The 18,308-nt window shown below is 38.7% G+C and overlaps 1 protein-coding gene across 5 annotated transcripts in view; it reads left to right on the forward strand.

Annotated features, from left to right (window-relative positions):
- LOC126162612 (lysophosphatidylserine lipase ABHD12) overlaps window positions 1-14,023 on the forward strand; it is a 107,151-nt gene extending 93,128 nt beyond the window's left edge. For all 5 annotated transcript variants that reach the window (XM_049919224.1, XM_049919225.1, XM_049919222.1 and 2 more), the window contains one exon: window positions 12,125-14,023. In XM_049919224.1, the coding sequence (XP_049775181.1) occupies window positions 12,125-12,155 (31 nt within the window). In that variant the 3' untranslated portion in view covers window positions 12,156-14,023. The remainder of the gene's footprint in view (window positions 1-12,124) is intronic.
- Window positions 14,024-18,308: the final 4,285 nt, after the last annotated feature.

Genomic DNA, 18,308 nt, shown 5'->3' on the forward strand with positions numbered 1-18,308 from the left:
CCCATAATGCCATATTCTATGTAATAACAAACAGTGTTTCTTTTTTTACAAAATGAAACACCAAAATGTAAATACACATTTTTTGTTGCCTTGGTGAGCTTACTTAAAGATATTAGATACTTTTGAAACTTCCTGGCAGATTAAAACTGTATGCTGGACCGAGACTCGAACTCGGGACCTTTGCCTTTCGCGGGCAAGTGCTCTATCATCCTTTCTTTCAGGGGTGCTAGTTCTGCAAGGTTCGCAGGAGAGCTTCAGTAAAGTTTGGAAGGTAGAGACGAGGTACTGGCAGAAGTAAAGCTGTGAGGACAGGGCGTGAGTCGTGCTTTGGTAGCTCAGATGGTAGAGCACTTGGCCGCGAAAGGCAAATGTCCAGAGTTTGAGTCTCGGTCCGGCACACAGTTTTAATCTGCCAGGAAGTTTCATATCAGCGCACACTCCGCTGCAGATTGAAAATCTCATTCTGGATTAGATACTTCTGCTTAAAATCCTTATACAGCCATCAAATTTCATACATTACATGAATGCCTGGTGTCCATCCTTTTGAATAAGTCCAAAAGATCAGACATGGTGTGGATTCTGCAGCTGTCATACATGTTATGTAAATAGAAGGTGAAGGGAAGAAGGGACGGGACGGGACGGGACGGGACTTCTGATGTCAGCTGCATTAGGAGTTGATTTGGAATTATCAGCGATGAGTGAAGAAAATGTTTACCAGACATTGATTCAAACCCAGGATTGCAGAGGTAGTGAGCACACTTATGATAAACACGGTGCTGGGTGGTGCACTGGTTAACAGAAATACCTAGTAAGCAGGAGGCCCTGGGTACAAATCCTAGTTCAGCATACATTTTTACTCGTTACTGCTGATTTCGCATCAAGTCATGCAGCTGACATCGGTAGTTCCTTTCAATTCCTTTTGCTTTTGATTTTCCTTTCCCTTTTCCTTTCCTTTTTCCCCTCTCCACCTTCGATTTAAATAATAAATTTCATACAGATTGTTCAGTAAAACCTGAAATTCATAGCAGTGATATTTATGGAGAAAATTTAAGTTTATATCAAAAGGATAGGCGAATGGAAAATGGAGGTGGCGTATTTGTCACAGTAGACAAGAAGCGCAAATCCATCGAGATAGAAATTGAAACATGTGAGATTGTGTGGGCAAGACTCGGTATCAGGGATGGGCATAAAATGATAATTAGATCCTTCTGTCGCCCACTAGGCTCATCTCATGATGTAACCAAAAACTTTAAGAGGACACTCGGTTCACTTGTATGCATGTTCCCCACGCCTACTGTAATCCTCTGTGAAGATTTTAGTCATCCAACAATCAGTTGAGAAAATTATAGTTTTATTAGTGGTGGGTGTGATAAAACATCCTGTGAAACATTACTAAAGGCTTTCTGTAAAAGCTACCTAGAACAGATAGGTTGGGACCCCACTCATAGAAGTATACAGGATCTAATGGCAACAAATAGGTCTGAACTCTTAGATGATGCCCACATTGAAACCGATTTCAGTGAACATGACACAGTTGCAGCAACAATGATCACCAAAGTACAAGAAGCAAGCGGAAAGATATATATGTTCAGTAAACTAAATAAAAAAATCAGTAGTGTCATATCTCATTAAGGAACTTGGAAATTCCAGCACAGGGCAGGAGCATGTTGAAGAACTATGACTCATGTTTAAAAGAATAATGTACCATGTGGGTGGAAACATATGTATCCAGCAGAACAGTTCGAAATGGGAGCGACTCTCCATGGTATGCAGTCGCTGTAAAGAAACTACTTGAGAGAAAGACTACTGCAAAATAGATGTAAAACAAAGCATAGGGCTGTAGATAGAGAGATGGTGAATGAAACGTGTTCTGCTGTCAAGACAGCAATGCATAAAGCCTTCAATGACTACTGCAGCAGAATACTGTCAAATGATCTTCCACAAAACCCAAAAAGTTCTTGTTGTATGTAAAAGCTGTTAGTGGCACGAATGTTAGTGTCCAGTCCCTGGCGAATGAGACAGGAACTGAAATTGAGCGTAGCAAAGCAATAGATGAAATCCTTAACCCTATTTTCAAATGTTCCTATACAAAGGAAAATGTAGGAGAATTGCCTCAATTTAATTCTCATGCCACAGAAAAGATGAATGAAATTAGTGTTAGTGTAAGTGGTGTTGAGAAAAAGCTGAAATCATTAAAACTGAACAAAGCTCCAGGGCTCAGTGGAATCCCAGTCAAACTCAGTATTGAATTTGTGGCCAAGTTAGCCCCTCTTCTAACTATAACCTATCATAGATCCTCTGACCGATGCACAGTTCATGTAAAAAAAGCACAGGTCACTCCCGTCTACTAGAAGGGTAGTAGAAGTGATGCACAAAACTACCATCCAATATCATTGAAATTGATTTATTGTAAAAATTTAGAACATATTGTGAGCTCAAACATAATGGGGTATCTCAAACAGAATGACCTCCTCCATTGCAACCAATATATATTCTGAAAACATTGATCACATGAAACCCAACTCACACTTTCTTCACTTGACATACTGAAGGCTTTGGACCAAGGCAGACAGGTAGGTGCAGTATTTCTTGATTTCTGAAGAGCATTGGACTTATTTCTACACCTGTGCTTACTGTCAAAAGTACAGTCAAATGGTGTATCAAGTGACATTTGTGACTGGATTGAGGACTTTTTGGTAAGGAAGACACAGGCTGTGTAGGATGGAGAGTCATCGTCAGATGTAGAAGTAACTTCAGGTGTGCCCCTGGGAAGTGTTGGGCCACTTGCCGTTCATGTTTTATATCAATGACCTTGCAGACAATATTAATATTAACATCAGACTTTTGAAAGAAGCTGGATAAATACTCAGTCAGATCTTGATAAGATTTCAAAGTGGTGCAATGATTGGCAGCTTGCTTTAAATATTCAAAAACATAAAATTGTGCGCTTCACAAAATGAAAAAAAAAGTAGAATCCTATGACTAAAATATCAATGAGGCACCGTTTCAACCAGCCAACAGATACAATTACCTGGTTGTGACACTCCATAGGGATATGAAATGGAATAATCATATAGGCTCTCATGGGTAAGGCAGGTGGTAGACTTCGGTTTATTGGTAGAATGCTGGGAAAGTGCAATCAGTCTACAAAGCAGATAGTTTACAGATCAGTTGTGTGACCAGTTGTGTAATATTGGGTCATGGCAGCCATACCAAATGGGACTAACAGAGCTATAAAAGTAAACTGGAGAGAGAGAAAATTGTAAATGTGGCATGGTTACTCATCTTTGTAGAGAAAACAAATAAGTGACCCACTAAAGAAATGGTTTTCGAACTTTGTATGTCCACAGCTGCCTTGATCTGAACGTTACACATGCGCAGCTCCTTTCACATACGACATGAGACTTGAAGTGCGTGTTAAATAAAGCTGTTTCAAAAAAAGAGTGGTTATTCCTTTATTAGCTATTATTATAACATGTTTTAATGAATTTTTTATGTGATTACATCTTATACTTACAACAAAATCATTGGGAAGGATGAACTTGCGTAATCATCATCAGTTCTTCAAACCTCAGCACATTATTGGAAGTTGTGACTCTCATCTCTGTCTCTCTATTCATTTGCAATCTGTATTTTGTACAGGGTGTCCCACTCAAACCTTCCTCATTTCAAGGACCCGGGAGAGAAAAACCACAGTAGATACGGCAATGAAAAATGCACCACATTGTAGAGCATCTCAAAGAATTTATATTCCTGCATCAGAAATGCCAAGTGTCGTCACCAGAGTGCAGCATGGTGACATGAAGTGTAAATGGTGACTCCACAGCAGCACTTGCAAGCAGTAGTGTGGTTTGCAGAAACAAAATCGTTGATTACTGTGCAAAGAAATTATCGTTGTATGTATGAATGTGATCCACCTGATGTGAAAACAATTAAGGAATGGTATAGGAAGTTTCTGGCAATAGGAAGTGTTCGAAAACATTCTGGCGGTGCATGTTACGGAGTTACAGAAGAGACAGTGGTGGATGTCAGACAAACGTTTCTCAGAAGCCCGCGTAAGTCAATTCATCAAGCATCTAGGCAACTTGACGTACCTTGATCAACATTGCATCATGTAGTTCACCAGCGTCGTCATGTGTGTGCTTACAAAGTGCAAATTCTGCAACATCTAACGCCGAACAACAAACGACACCAACAACAATTTGCTGTGGATATGCTGCAGCGTATTGATATGGATGCCAGCTTCCTGGAAAGATGTTTATTCTCAGATGAGGCAACCTTTCATGTATCGGGAAGGTTTAATAGGTGTAATGTTTAGATTTGGGGTTCGCAAAATCCGCACATTGTCATTGAACATGTTCCTGATAGCCCTCAACTAAACATCTGGTGTGGGCTAATGCACAACAGGATTGTTGGACCGTTCTTCTTTGCGACACAAACATTAAATGGGTCAGTATATCTAGACATGTTGGAGCAGTTTGTGTACCCTCTGATACAAGACTTGCAACCCAACATCATTTTTCAACAAGATGGAGCTCTGCTGTATTGGTCAATGGCTGTTCACAAGTTCCTGTATAAGAAATTTCCCAATCGTTGGTTCGGATGCGGACAACCCATTGCCTGGCAGCAGCCAGAGGCCCAAGTACCCAGTCTGATACGTAATAGACAGAGGTGAGTGAGACAAGGGCACCTCCACCACTCATGGACTCGGGGGCGAATGGTGGAAAGGACCAATGATAGGAGGGCAGGACCCACTTGGACGTCAGAGTGCACGCCAAGGGGCACCAGCACTGGCAGCAATTATGGTGAACTGGAGGGCAGAGGCTGAGGCTCTGGTGACGGAGATCTGTCTTCCATCCCAACTGACTGTGGCACCTGCTCAGCACAATGAGAGGCACTAGCACTGGCCACAGGAAGCAAATCTGCCATTGGTGCTGATTAAGTCCAAACCACTTGGGTAGTCAGCATGACCTGGCTGCTCGACCCCTAGAGTGGCCAGTGCCGACAAAGAGTGAGTTGTCAGGCCCACGGCCACAGGAAGGGGTCCTCTACCCATCCTGGGAAGTGACTGGTTCTGGTGGTATGCAGCGAGTTGATCTTTAGTGTGGACCATGAAGGCATGGTAACTGCACTGTCTGTGGACAACTGCCAGAATCCATTGAGGACACCATCCAAACATCCTGGGCGAGACAGGTGTACAAGGCGTGAACATTGACAGAACCAGAGCAGCTGGAGACACCTGCCCAGCAGCAAGATGTTGAGCAGTGTCCACACCTGATGGCCGTGCAGGAGCTCAGTGGGACTTTTGGCCCCAGTGAGAGTTGTTCTGTAAGAGCTTCAAAGAAATGTGAGAGCCTCCTCAGCCATGAAATCTTCTACATACTTGCACATTTGTGTCTTAATTGTTTGAAGAAGTTGTTCTGCCTTGCTGTTTGATTGGGTGGAAGGGAAACACTGTGACATGGCAAATTCCATTGTGTGTAGATAAGTTCTGGAGAGACTGTGCCATGAACTGAGGACCATTGTCCAAAACCAGGATGCTGGGCAAGCCTTTTATGGAGAATATCTTCGACAGGGTCCTGACAGTCACATCTGCTGTCATAGATGGACAAGACTGAAATAAGAAAAACAGAAAAAGCATCAGTTTCAAATAACCAGGAAGTGTCAAGGAAAAAGAAACAAGGGACCAGTGAATGCAGCGTGGACTCTTTGCGAGAAACAGTGGGCGGTGTTGCCTGCTGACACAAATGCTTATTGCAAGCCATGGCAATGTGTTCCACCTCAAGATCGATGCCTGGCCAAAAATCTTGGCGGTGCACCAACAGTTTTGTGTGTGAGAGCCCCAGAGTTTCTAAGATTATAAGCAGAGTACCTCATGCCACAGAGCCACTGGAATCATAACACAGGTAGTAAACTCTTTCATTGACAAGAGAACAGTGTCATCCAAAATGAGAGGTAATGGCACAATGCATAAAAATTCTAGAGGGGTTTTGATGCTCAGTGTGCTGGGCCATCAGGCCACCTGTGTTGTATCATATGTACAAGCTGCCAGAGCACCGAATCTGCCACCACATCGGAGACAATGTGGGAACTGGTGATTGGGAAGCCATCCACCATGTGCTCGCCTCTGTATCCAGTTGAAAACAAAGCAGTTCCTCCTGGTTGAACAAGAGGTTATGGCCAATGGGGAGCTGTGATAGAGCAACTGCATGTGCCTGTTGAAACATAGGACGAAAATGTTTCTCGTAATTGTATCGGACAATAACATAGCCCAACGCTGAATAAAATGAGTGACTTTGTCCGATAAGGATGCTGAAGGGCTAAACAGGGAAACCCAGGGCTTATGGCCGGTAATTAAATAAAATTTTGCGCCATACAGGTGCATATGAAAATTTTTAAGGCATAGACAACAGCTTCTTTTTCCATCCGAGAATACAGTTGCTGAGCCAAGAGAATTGTTTCTGATACAAAGACAGTAGGCTGCTCTCTGACATCTGAATGGTAGTGGACCAGAACTTCTCCCACTTGTACTTGGGCATGTCTGTGGCCAGAACCAGGTGCTTGCCAGATTGAAATGTTTGAAAGATGCGGCACAGAGCAAAGACTATCCTTAAAGCTGCACAAAAACATGCTCAGAGGTTGCAGGCCAAAAACAGGAGCGCTTTTCTGAAGCTACAGATACAAGTAGTAGCCGTCCTGGGAATGAGCTTGTGATAATGCTCCACTTTGTAAAGGAATGTCTGAAGTTCTTGTGGATTAGATGGAGAGGGAAATGCTGTAATGTCAGTGACAGGTTTTTCCATGGGGGTCTACTCCATGCTAGGAATTTTCATGACCCAAATAAACAAAGGAAGTCTACAAATTACATTTGAGGCCTATGGAGTATAGAACAGTAAACAAAGAATGGAGGTTACATACCGTATTTACTCGAATCTAAGCCGCACTCGAATCTAAGCCGCACCTGAAAAATTTGACTCGAAATAAAGGAAAAAAAATTTCCCGAATCTAAGCCGCACCTGAAATTTGAGACTCGAAATTCAAGGGGAGAGAAAAGTTTTAGGCCGCACCTCCAAATCGAAACAAAGTTGGTCCATTGTAATATGAGACACAATTTAGGTCGAATGAATGACGATACAGCTACAGTAGTTTGGTTCCAGTCGTAAGCTTAGCAGTTAAGCTTTACCACGTAGCCATTGCTATGCGTCAGGCGCTCCGTGTGTATTTATACGGGTACCCTTCCTTTTTTCACGTGCTTCGTCTGGTTTGAATCGATTGCTTATTTTGCTTTGATCTGATAAATGCCGTTTTCTTTGTTATAGGTGTTTGCGTCACTCTTAAGCTGAAAATGCATTACTGCACTGTGTCATGCATTGTTTGTCGCATTCTGATAGTGCGTGTTTACGGCCTGTCGCGGCTCGCGGCATTGCTTGCTTTTGTGCGCGCTACCGCCGCGTACAATAAAAAGAAGAGAGAGGAATCGTCTCATAAGCGAAACAATGACAAGACTGCTATTTGTTGTTACTTACACTGCTGCTTTCTTTGATAATGATCAACAAGAATCAAATAATAGACTGCGTATGATAGAACATGTTCTGAACGAGAGTTAGGCGAAAATTTTTCTCTGTTTGAAAATCTTTGCGGCCGCTTCTTTATTACATCAAATTCTGCACAGAAATTAGAGTCATCTTAGATTTAAAAATCTAAGTCACTTGCCGTGCTTCATTTCTGGCTGTATCACTATTAGGCATAAGAATATTACGAATATAAACATGAGACGATGCGTATATTCTTCCGCGTTTGCTGTTGCCTCACTCTAGTTTCGTGGTTTATTAGGCAGACAGGATTTAAATGATATAGCAGCAAACACGAAAGAATACATGGCAAAATGTTTATATTCGTATTATTCTTATGGTGAAGAGAATACTGTATGTGATTCAAATTTCATCAGGTTCCTATTAGCAACCATCTCTTCTCACAGATAGGAAAAAATTCAGAACGTAGAGTTGGCCATATTGACAAACATCCCAAACAGTCTTGCCGGTCAGATTTTCGTAGTACACTGAAATTGTGCTACATTCGAAGATGAACAATACGGAATTTGTATTTACTTCGTTGGATAATGTATGAAAATGCAGTGGTCGAAACTCGCGGCGGAGAAAAAAACCTCGTCTTCCACTTTTTTTAAAAAAATTATTTACTGACGCAGAGGTTTTGGTGCCAGTATTTATCTTTGTGCCTACAAAATTGCCTGCGTAGCGCTACATATATTCGACGGCAGAAGTTAGTTGTGGCGGCACCTACCAACATTTTTCATAACTTCCGCTTGCTTTGCACTCGATTCTAAGCCGCAGGCGGTTTTTTGGATTACGAAAACCGGAAAAAAAGTGCGGCTTAGATTCGAGTAAATACGGTAGGTGATCCTCCATGGTTGCACCTGTCATAACGATGTTCTTTAGATAGATAGTGCAGTGAGGCACAACTGTCAGACCGGTTAAAAAAAAGTTGAAATATGGCAGTTGCATTAGTAACCCTAAACATTAGTCATTGATACTGATAGAGGCCAAACAGTGTGTTACCCACAAGGCAACTCTTTCAAAGCCTCATCCAGTGTAACCTTAAGGTAGGCTTTGACCAAGTCAGTTTTTGAAAAGAGTTAATCCCCGATCAACTCCAATGTCTATAACTGCTTTAACTCCTCATTACTTTACCAGTGAGTTATTTAACATTAAGCATGTAAATGAGAAAAAAGTTTAGAAAAGCTTAGAAATTTTGTTTAAAGTTTGTTGGAAGTCACTAAGTGCTCTCATGATCAAATACTGGATGAGTGTGGTCTGGGTAATTTGTGCCCTGTTTTAAGCAGAAGCTCGTTTTTCGCACATATCAATGTTTATTGTGTTATATCTTCTGAACTGTGTGTCCTGTAGTTATGTAATTTTGGAGGTAGAGTCAGTGGTATATGTGGATGATGTCTGCAAAAATGTGTTGTGAATAGAATTAGTAATAAAGAAGTAATTCAAAATGTCATGCCTGATGCGGGCAGTTTTACTGTATGACTAGCAAAAATGTAGTAAACCATAAACTTCATTTTGTCAGGGGGAGGAGGGAGAGTAAGTGTTCACAAGAAACATCCTGATTGAAGTATGAAATTGTGCGTAAAGTGTGTTGCAAGTCACTAAGTGCTCAAATTTGCAAATACTGGATTATTATAGTCTAAGTATTTGTGCATGATGAGTTATGCTTTGTCAAAACATACACACAAATTCTAACTGCAATGCTTGACTTATTTTGTTAAATATTTAACATAAATTAAAACTCTTCATGTGTGACAGAATTTTAATTTTTTTAACCCAGTCAATAATTATGCAAAATACGGAAAATCAAATTTTTGTTGCCCCTGTAGGCTGTTAGTTAAGCAACCTTCAACTTGGTTTATGAAGTACGGCCAGGATAGCTGTTCAGTAATACAGATTGTATTTTAGTGTCTTTCAAAGCCCAGCTACTTTTTGGTTTGAGGTGTTGCTTACACTCAAACCTCCAGATGTGAGACTCTCAGATCGGTACCAAACATTGTATGTCGATAGAGAATGAACTAAACAACCGATTTAGTTCGTACTGTGTGCTGTCATCCAGTAGAACATGCATAAATGGTAATTAAAAGTGTCACCAGAACTATGGAGCACAGGAAAAGTGTATATGTGAGTGTTTGTATTGTAGATCTCGTGTGAGTGAGAAGGTAGTGTGTTCAGAGCCCACCGACGACAGTTGTTTAAACTGTTTACGCATGAAACTATTATATTGCATGGGAGAACATTTTCCTGACGTGAAAGGACTTTTCAGAGTTAGTAACAATGTTGTTTTGGCAGACTACTTTCGCTTCATTGGTTGAACATTATTATTGATCTTATCATTTTGTTTATTATTAATTATTAATATTACTATTACTATTGCTTCTGCACATGTGGTGCAATTGTTTCTTTACTTTTGTGTTCTGATTGTATATTATGTGAAACTACAAATGTACTCAATAGGTTTACTATTTTCAAAGAAACCAAGCAAAAGCAGATTGCCAAGGCAATATTGCTGTAATCTCCAAACAGCGCTATTACACTTCATAAACACATTGTCCTATGTAACAATTTCACAAATAATACACACACACACACACACACACACACACACACACACACACACACACACACACACACAAATGTCGTCATTGGAGTTCGAATGTGGGACTCTTGGTATGAGGGTCTAACGCTTTACCAACTTCCTCACAGAAGCAACAGTTGTTGGTTACCCACAGTAATGCTTTTGATATGCTCCATAGCTCTGGTATTACTTTTAATTAAAATTTACACCCTTTGCCCTTCCTGCTGGACGACAGAACATAGGACTAAGTGAATAGGAGTTTGGTTGATACTCTACCGGCATACAACGATTGGTACCGATTTGAGTGTCTGACATCTGGAGGTTTGGCTGTTAGTACATTATTTAGTTTTCCATGATTTTTCTGTTTCATTTCTTTCTTGGGGTCTTGGTTTAAAAGTTAGGGTTATATGGAGTTGACATAGAATTATCATAAAAATTAGATTTGTAATTAGCACCAACAGCCGAGAAGCTAACACAATGGTCCTACTGATATGAGCAGAAAACAGAACTAAATTATTTACATGATTATTTCATGTTATTAATGTCTTCTAAAGGTTTACTAATACTATTACATCTTATCAGAATATTCTCTTGTGACAGGAGATAAATATTTCTTATTGTATATTTACTATCACAGCACTGTGCAATTCACACAGGACAAAGACTTCTTTTTTCCCCATTGTGTGCTCAGTTGGCAGTGTCCAATTTGCTATTAGTGATAAAGTGACAATTTTCTACTTCTTTCTAGACTGGATTATCATTGCCATAAAAAAGTAATTGTGTGACAAACTATGATAATCCAGTGATTAGAGAATACCGAACCAGTTCGTTGGCCATCAACAGCTTCTTTTATGGTGTCACATTATTGTCAGTTCTCCTTTTCCTAGAAGATAGTCCCCCCCCCCATATGTGCATACAACTTTTGGAAGAACATTGCCCACACAGTCCCATAGATAAATATGAGACCTATCAAATGGATGAGTATAAGCACACTGTAAGGTAGTGCATGCAGGTTTAATAGGTTTTGATTTCCAGGACATAGGGGATACAGTATTGCAGTTGGAGTTTGGAAGTGGTCTGAAAGACTTACAATCCAAGGCAGGAAGAATATGTAACATTCCTATGTGATTACTAAAATATCTGGGAGAAGTAGCAACCAAACAGTTATTTAGTTTATTGTGTAGAATCTGTGACACTGATGACATATCATGAGATACTCAAAAGAATTTCATATGCACCATCTTAAACAAAGTAAGTATTGTATGAAAGTGAATTGTGGACAGTGGGAAAATTGGAAAAGAAGCGAATCAAAATGTTTGAGATGTGTTAAAGCAGGATGTTGAAAATTGTGTGGCATGGTAAGAAGGTGAGATAAGAAATAAGGAGGTTCTATACAGAATCAGTGAGGAAAGGAATATGTGGAATGTCTAATTAGAAGAAGGGACAGAATAATAGTAAAGATTTTGAGACATCAGAAAAAAACTTCTGTAGTACCACAGAGCAAAAGGTGCATGAGAAGACAAATAATTGAAGATATTTGGTGCAAGTGGTATTGTGAGACGAAGAGACTGTCGGAGAGGACATCATGATGAGCCGAATCAAACTAGACCGAAGAAACACCCTACATCCAGGGAGCAGGAGTGGGGAGGAGGAGTAGATGACTAAAGATTGACATTGTATAACGTAGGGTTCCTCTTGTTTAGTCTTCATTTAAAAGGATTTAATGTAACTTCTTGTTTATTACCTTACTGCTCATAGCTCAGTAGTTTTTGTGAGTTGTTTTCCAATCTACCTATTCTTCCTCTGTTCTGTCATTTCTTAATGGGGGTATTAAGTTATGTTATTAATAAGAGTGCATTTTTGTCCCCTAGTGTTCATCAAATCCCAGTTTATCTACAAATACATCATGTGTTCTTTGATTATTATGTCTTTTATTTTGTTTATATTGTGCTTATTAATAATATTTTGTTTTCAGAAAATTTCTTGGCAGTATCTTGAAAAGTTAAAGTAATCTTTCAAACACAGAGGTGCCTTGTAAGTACTGCATTCTTGTATTCTCCGGAGCTTACATGTGAGGGCAGTATTTTAGTGTCATTTGTTGTTACTACCTACCTTTTTGTGCTGTCAGTTTTTTTGTAAATAAAATCAACAAGTTTCTATAAAATTCTTTCACTTCAGTATATTTTATCAGAACTTTACAAAAGGTTGAGATATTTTAAATTCTGTGGTTAGTTGTGGAAGTTATTAAGTACTACTACTATTTCAGGCCTATTAATTGAATAAGTATAAAGTTATCAGAAACATTAAAGAATGTAGTCTGTGTAAGGCTCTGCCTACATGATCTATTTAGTTTGTGGTGAGTGTATTAATGCTCTTGTAAGACTGTATTAAGAAGAGAAAATGAAATAGATGTTGCTCATTTGCTGATTTTGGACCAGTGGTTAGTTGCAATAATTAACTACCATTTAAACATTGGTGTGTGTGTCAAATGAATGTGGTGTTAAATTATGTGGGTGACTATTCAAATATTTATCTAGTGATTAGATAATTTATTGGCCTTAGTTGTAAAGGAGGACAGCTTAAAACATTTATGTATATCTGGCAAGTAATTGAGTAGGTATCATGATGAAAGTATGCAGACTGTGGTGAATGGGAAAATGTCAACCCAAAGTATTATGTGTTTTGTATAATTAATGAAACTATTTTTTGAAAGGAACAAATGGCCTATTATAGGCATAGCGGACCAAGTTCACTGTAAGCATGTGTTAGGAATAATAAATTTACTGAAGTATGGCCATATTTTGTCCCCAGTGAATGAAGTATTGCACAAGTACTATTTGGTTAATGTAGTAGTTTGTGTGATTATTTTTCTGCACGTTACATCGCCAGATTCCAACATACGTGTTGTGTGCTTTGATGGATTCTGTGCAGTTTGTAACAGAACCTTGTATTGATTTTTCATGTCTTCATTTGACTGTGAAGTTTCGTGACATAAAGTTTTGAAGAATTTAACTTCCAGTTTTATGTCTGGATATAAATGTGAACAAATTATTATTGTGTAAATTAAATGACATCTGTTAAAAGTTTGGTTGTCTGACAGAATGTGTTGCATATGCAGTTTAGTTGGCTGTTTGCAGCAATTACAGACAAAAAAGTTCATTTAATGTGTGGGAATTTCGCATTATATGCACATTGCTCTGGCAGCTCTTGCTTATTTACTTTCAGTGTTCATAGATATTAATTTTTTTAATGTGATTTTGTTCTTGCCATTGCATTACAGAATCCCATGGTAGATGTGCATAAAAAAGTGGTTTTACATGTTTCTTTCAGGTACATTTGTAAACATTCCATTTTAGTATCATTGCCCACACTGCATAGTACACTACATCTGCTCAAAGTCTTTAGTGTATTTATTGCTATTCATTGCCTTTGCACTGTTTTGCCATTACTTGTTTAGAGAAATTTTGTGTCATTGGTACATGAGGTGGGGATTCATATCTGCTGATTAATTGTGATAGTTCTCATTTTTAAGGTTGAGAAACCTGTTGGGGTCTCTTTATTTTGGAGTGTTTCTTTGACCTTCAAAATTTTTATTGAAGCATTATTATTGTTATTAGTCAACTACTTAAATGTATGTACTTTTGCTGTATGGTATTTAATTTTCTTGATGTACAGAGATTTTGTTGAATGATGTATGTCGTCTTTTGTTATTGCTGTCATAGTAGTTGAAGAGGTAGTATACAAGAATTTCTGCCAATGTTGCAACATTTTTCAACTTTACGCTTAGCTAAGAGAGAGGTATATGTGTAGATATTGTTTTTGCATTTCTGTGATATGAGAAATAAATACAAAACAGTGGAGGAATATACCTGTACCTTTTGTTTTCATTGCCCCCTTCTCTGCAATTGAGTGGTCGTTGACCACAGTCTTCATAATTGGTAAGTATAAATTGTTACCAAAATGGATTTTAAAAGGACAGTTACCATAAAGTCTTGTATTTTAACACAATAATTTCCTTGTTGAAAGACAAGATTAATTTTTTGGGAAGAGATGAGTATTGGAATAAAAGTTACTGTGTGTGTGTGTGTGTGTGTGTGTGTGTGTGTGTGTGTGTGTGTGTGTGTGTGACATCCTCTCATTGATGAGGTCATAGGAGACAGCTTGCTAGGGAAGTGAATGAGCACTGTTACTTTCAAAGGAATCACTTGGGTACTTCTTGTAGTAATTTATGGAATCTACGGGAACCCAATACAGGATTGCCAGATGGAGATTTTTACTCCACTTTTCTTTCATTTGAATCCAGTGCACTAGCCACTGCATCACCATTCTTGGTTGAGTCTTTGGAAGATCATATCTAAATTCAGGAATTGCAGGAAGTTAATGTGTGTAGTTTGGAATATGTAGGAACTGTAGATATGGATATTTACAGATATCGGTTCCATAAGTGATCTGCTGGATTAACATCAAGTAAACCTAACAGCAAAGCCATTATTGAGATAATATAGGTTTGTTTTTCAGGTGGAATATCTTTTTATTTTATTGTTTGAAGATATGTAAATGGCCCCCAAGCGGTCTTGTAAGATGACCACATACTAATGATATATGTTGATTCATCAGTGGAGTTTGTTAATGGCATTAGAAATCATGAGCTCATAAAATGTGTTGTTAACAAGGTGGATTCATTTCCTCACATAATTGCACTGTACGTAAATCTGACAGACTGTGCTTGAATTGTTAGGTTGGGCCATTACTGAGCACATTTGTTACTGGTCTTTATTTCACAGTGGATATTACAGAGCCTAGAGCAGTCTTTCTAAAGTTGAGTTTTCACAGCTTCAGGGATAGTAGCCCATATATTTGACACCAATTGTATATGTTTTGCAGATGTATCTTTATTCTATTCAGAGCTTATTTCCAATCTCGCGAATCTTTATTTTAAACCAACATTCAGGTTCTAGAGTCAAAACATCAGCTAGATGTTTTTGTATTGTGGGCGCTGGCTGTAGCTTTAAAATGCTATTGGAATTGATAACCCCATTGTAGTATTAGCCTGTATTCAAGTATGGTTGGTTCTCCGTGAAAATAAGGATAAGTTCCGTACTATTTCTAACCCAGCATTGGTTGGATACTGGGCGCCAGGAAGGAAAGAAGCAAGAATACTTTTAATTTTCAAATTTTATAGTTCTTTAAAAATAATTTTTGTGGTTTTGGTGATATCATGTTTACAGAAATGCATGCTGTATAGTTGGGATGGTGAACAAATCATTGGACACCAACCTACTCAGTAGAAAATGAATTGGTGCAGCTGTTAAACATTAAGCATATTGTCAAGATGGCTGTGGTTCAAAGAATTTTTTTAAATGATTTTTAACAATTACGGAAATTCCTGGATGGAGCAATATGTGAAATAAGGCAACCACTCGCATATATAGAAGATTGAAGAATGGAGCACAGAAACAGATAACTGAAAACAACGTTCACACAAGCTTCCAAGCACTAGCTCTTTTTCTCGCTGAAGTACACACAGACACACTCAGACGCAAACTTCCATAGCTACTGCAAGACTTTTTTTACTGTGACCATGAGAGGGTGCTTTTTGATATTGTGTGTGTGTGTGTGTGTGTGTGTGTGTGTGTGTGTGTGTGTGTGTACTCAAAAACTAGTGTGAATGCCATTTGATGTTATGTGTTTGTGCTCCATGCATTGATCCACTAAAGGTGAGTAGCTGTCCTTCCATTGTTTTACATTTTTGTATGATTTATGGCACATAACAGAATTATTTCTCACATAAGTGTAAAAGTTATTTTGTTCCCCCTCATTCATTAAAAAATAAGTACTAACAACACCAGCATCAATGTGACAGTAACATGTTGAGTGTCATACACATTATGATGGACATTTCAGTGGCAGGCCAATTCAGGATAACAAAACCTTATTTTATTCCATCCTTATGCAATACAGGAAAGAAAATGATCATGTATACAATGTACAAATTATTGAGTAGGTGCTTAGCATAGTGGTCATAGGTACGTAGAAATTTGTGAATAACAAGGTGATCAGAACCATTTGTTGCAGTTTCTGCAGAGTGTGACTGTCGCCATCACTCATTAGTGTTTAGGTATTTTCTGAAATTTTAGTAATCTGCTAGTGCCCTGGAAACATCGTTCTTTAGTTGACACTTCAAAAAAAAAAAAAAGTTTTCTGTGATGTGTACCAAGAAGTTTTTTTATTCGCATTTTGTTTCCACTTAATTTCTTGTGCACTGTTAGAATCATTTACCTCTCAGGTGAGGAATTAGATGATGATTTTGTGATAGTATTGAACCTTTTTTTTTTTTGTGTAATGGCAAGAAGAAACTAGCCATTTGGTCTGGGGTGTCTACTCTTTGCTTATGGGTTGTGTAAAACAACAACGACTACTCTAGTTTTTCATTTCCAGATCAGTCCTCACCTGATGGAACCATATGTAACATATGTGTTGTTGACAGAAAAAACAGTTCCCTTCTGTCCTTCCATTGTCCGTCATTTTCCATTGCCAGTGCCACCAGACGATTCTTCACCCACCTACTTCACTTTCTTAATGCAGTCTATAATTGTGGGAAGATGCCTTCTTTTCTCTTTCAGTGTTCACACCATATGTCTTCGTTTCAAGAAGCAGTTTTGTGAGAGGAGCTATTGTATAATAGTTATGACACAATGCCTTTGCCAAATTAATAATTCATTCTTTCTGCTAAGTTTTCGGATGGAACATTTGTGCAGCATGTATAGGTCACTGTGCATAAAATATATGCAGTGCTATTATGGCTTGCCAGCTGGTCACCGTCTGGTATGGTCTGCAGTTTGCCTCGGAATCAGTAGGTGGATTGCTGAACTAGAACTTTACGTGGTTCACTTGCATTGCGATTGAGTGAAATAATCAATTCAGCTTTCAATGTAACAAGGGAGCCAATTTCAAGGACTTGATACTGTCATTTCCAATGCAATTTGGACTTCCTTATATGACATTTCTTTAGTATTTGACTGTTCAGCGATATCTATTTATTCCACTGAATGAGTTCCTTCAATTTCAGTTTAAGCTGAACATATGATATGTAGAACATCCATTTCATTCTTATAACATTATTGACCAATGCCAGCAAGCTAAACAGAATACTGTCATTTTTTTAATCTTTCAGTTGGGTTATCAAACAGTTTCTTAACTTTTTTGTAACATCTGATCACTTTTGGTTCTTAGAGCCAAAGACCTCTGCACCTCCTGAAAAAAATCATTACTGCTGGTGACACTGGTCAATTTGTCACCTATTACCAATGAAATGTAATAAGTCAGGTGTGGGATCACACCATATTTTTGCCGCAATATTAGAAATAGTATGATAGAGATACTGTCTTTAAATGAGCCACTTTGGTAGCTTCTGTTTACTGGGAATGGTGCTGGAAGAGCCCATAGAAGTAGGGTGCAAGAGCATTCTCTCATTGCTCATAATGCACATTCCTGCATCAGCCGACTCCACATGAGGCTGCTGGCAGTAAATAATATCTGTCCATGTGGAATCTACTCTGAGTTTAAGTTTGTAGGAAACCAGTACCTCGACCACTTGTGTGTACATATGTATTGTAAGAATAAAGATGTGTAGTTAATTGGACTATGACAATTTGTATTGATCACTTGCTTGCCCTCCATGACCCCACACCCCACCACCACTCATCTTGAACGAAATACTGTATTATGCCATATTCGTGTCTTTTACCTGAAGTATACTGTAAAAATGATAGTTGGTCTCAAAATGGTACCATGATTTCATCTATAGCAACAGTAATCACCTGTACAGAATTTTATTTGCAATTTTTAAATATTTTCTTGAACTTAGCGGGGTTTTCACTTTTTGTGGGAGTAATAGAAAGTTATTTCTGCTCGTTATTGTAGACACAGTGTTATTCTGGAACAGAACTTTTGTACTTCAACGATCTTATGCTGTTGGGTACATCTGCATAAAAGTGCCGAAAAATCTACAGATTTATTCAGAATTCATTTCTTCTCAACCGAGCGGGGTGGCGCAGTGGTTAGACACTGGACTCGCATTCGGGAGGACGACGGTTCAATCCCGCGTCCGGCCATCCTGATTTAGGTTTTCCGTGATTTCCCTAAATCACTCCAGGCAA

Source organism: Schistocerca cancellata, chromosome 2 (genome assembly GCF_023864275.1).
Source record: "Schistocerca cancellata isolate TAMUIC-IGC-003103 chromosome 2, iqSchCanc2.1, whole genome shotgun sequence".
Classification (NCBI taxonomy): Eukaryota; Metazoa; Arthropoda; class Insecta; order Orthoptera; family Acrididae; genus Schistocerca; species Schistocerca cancellata.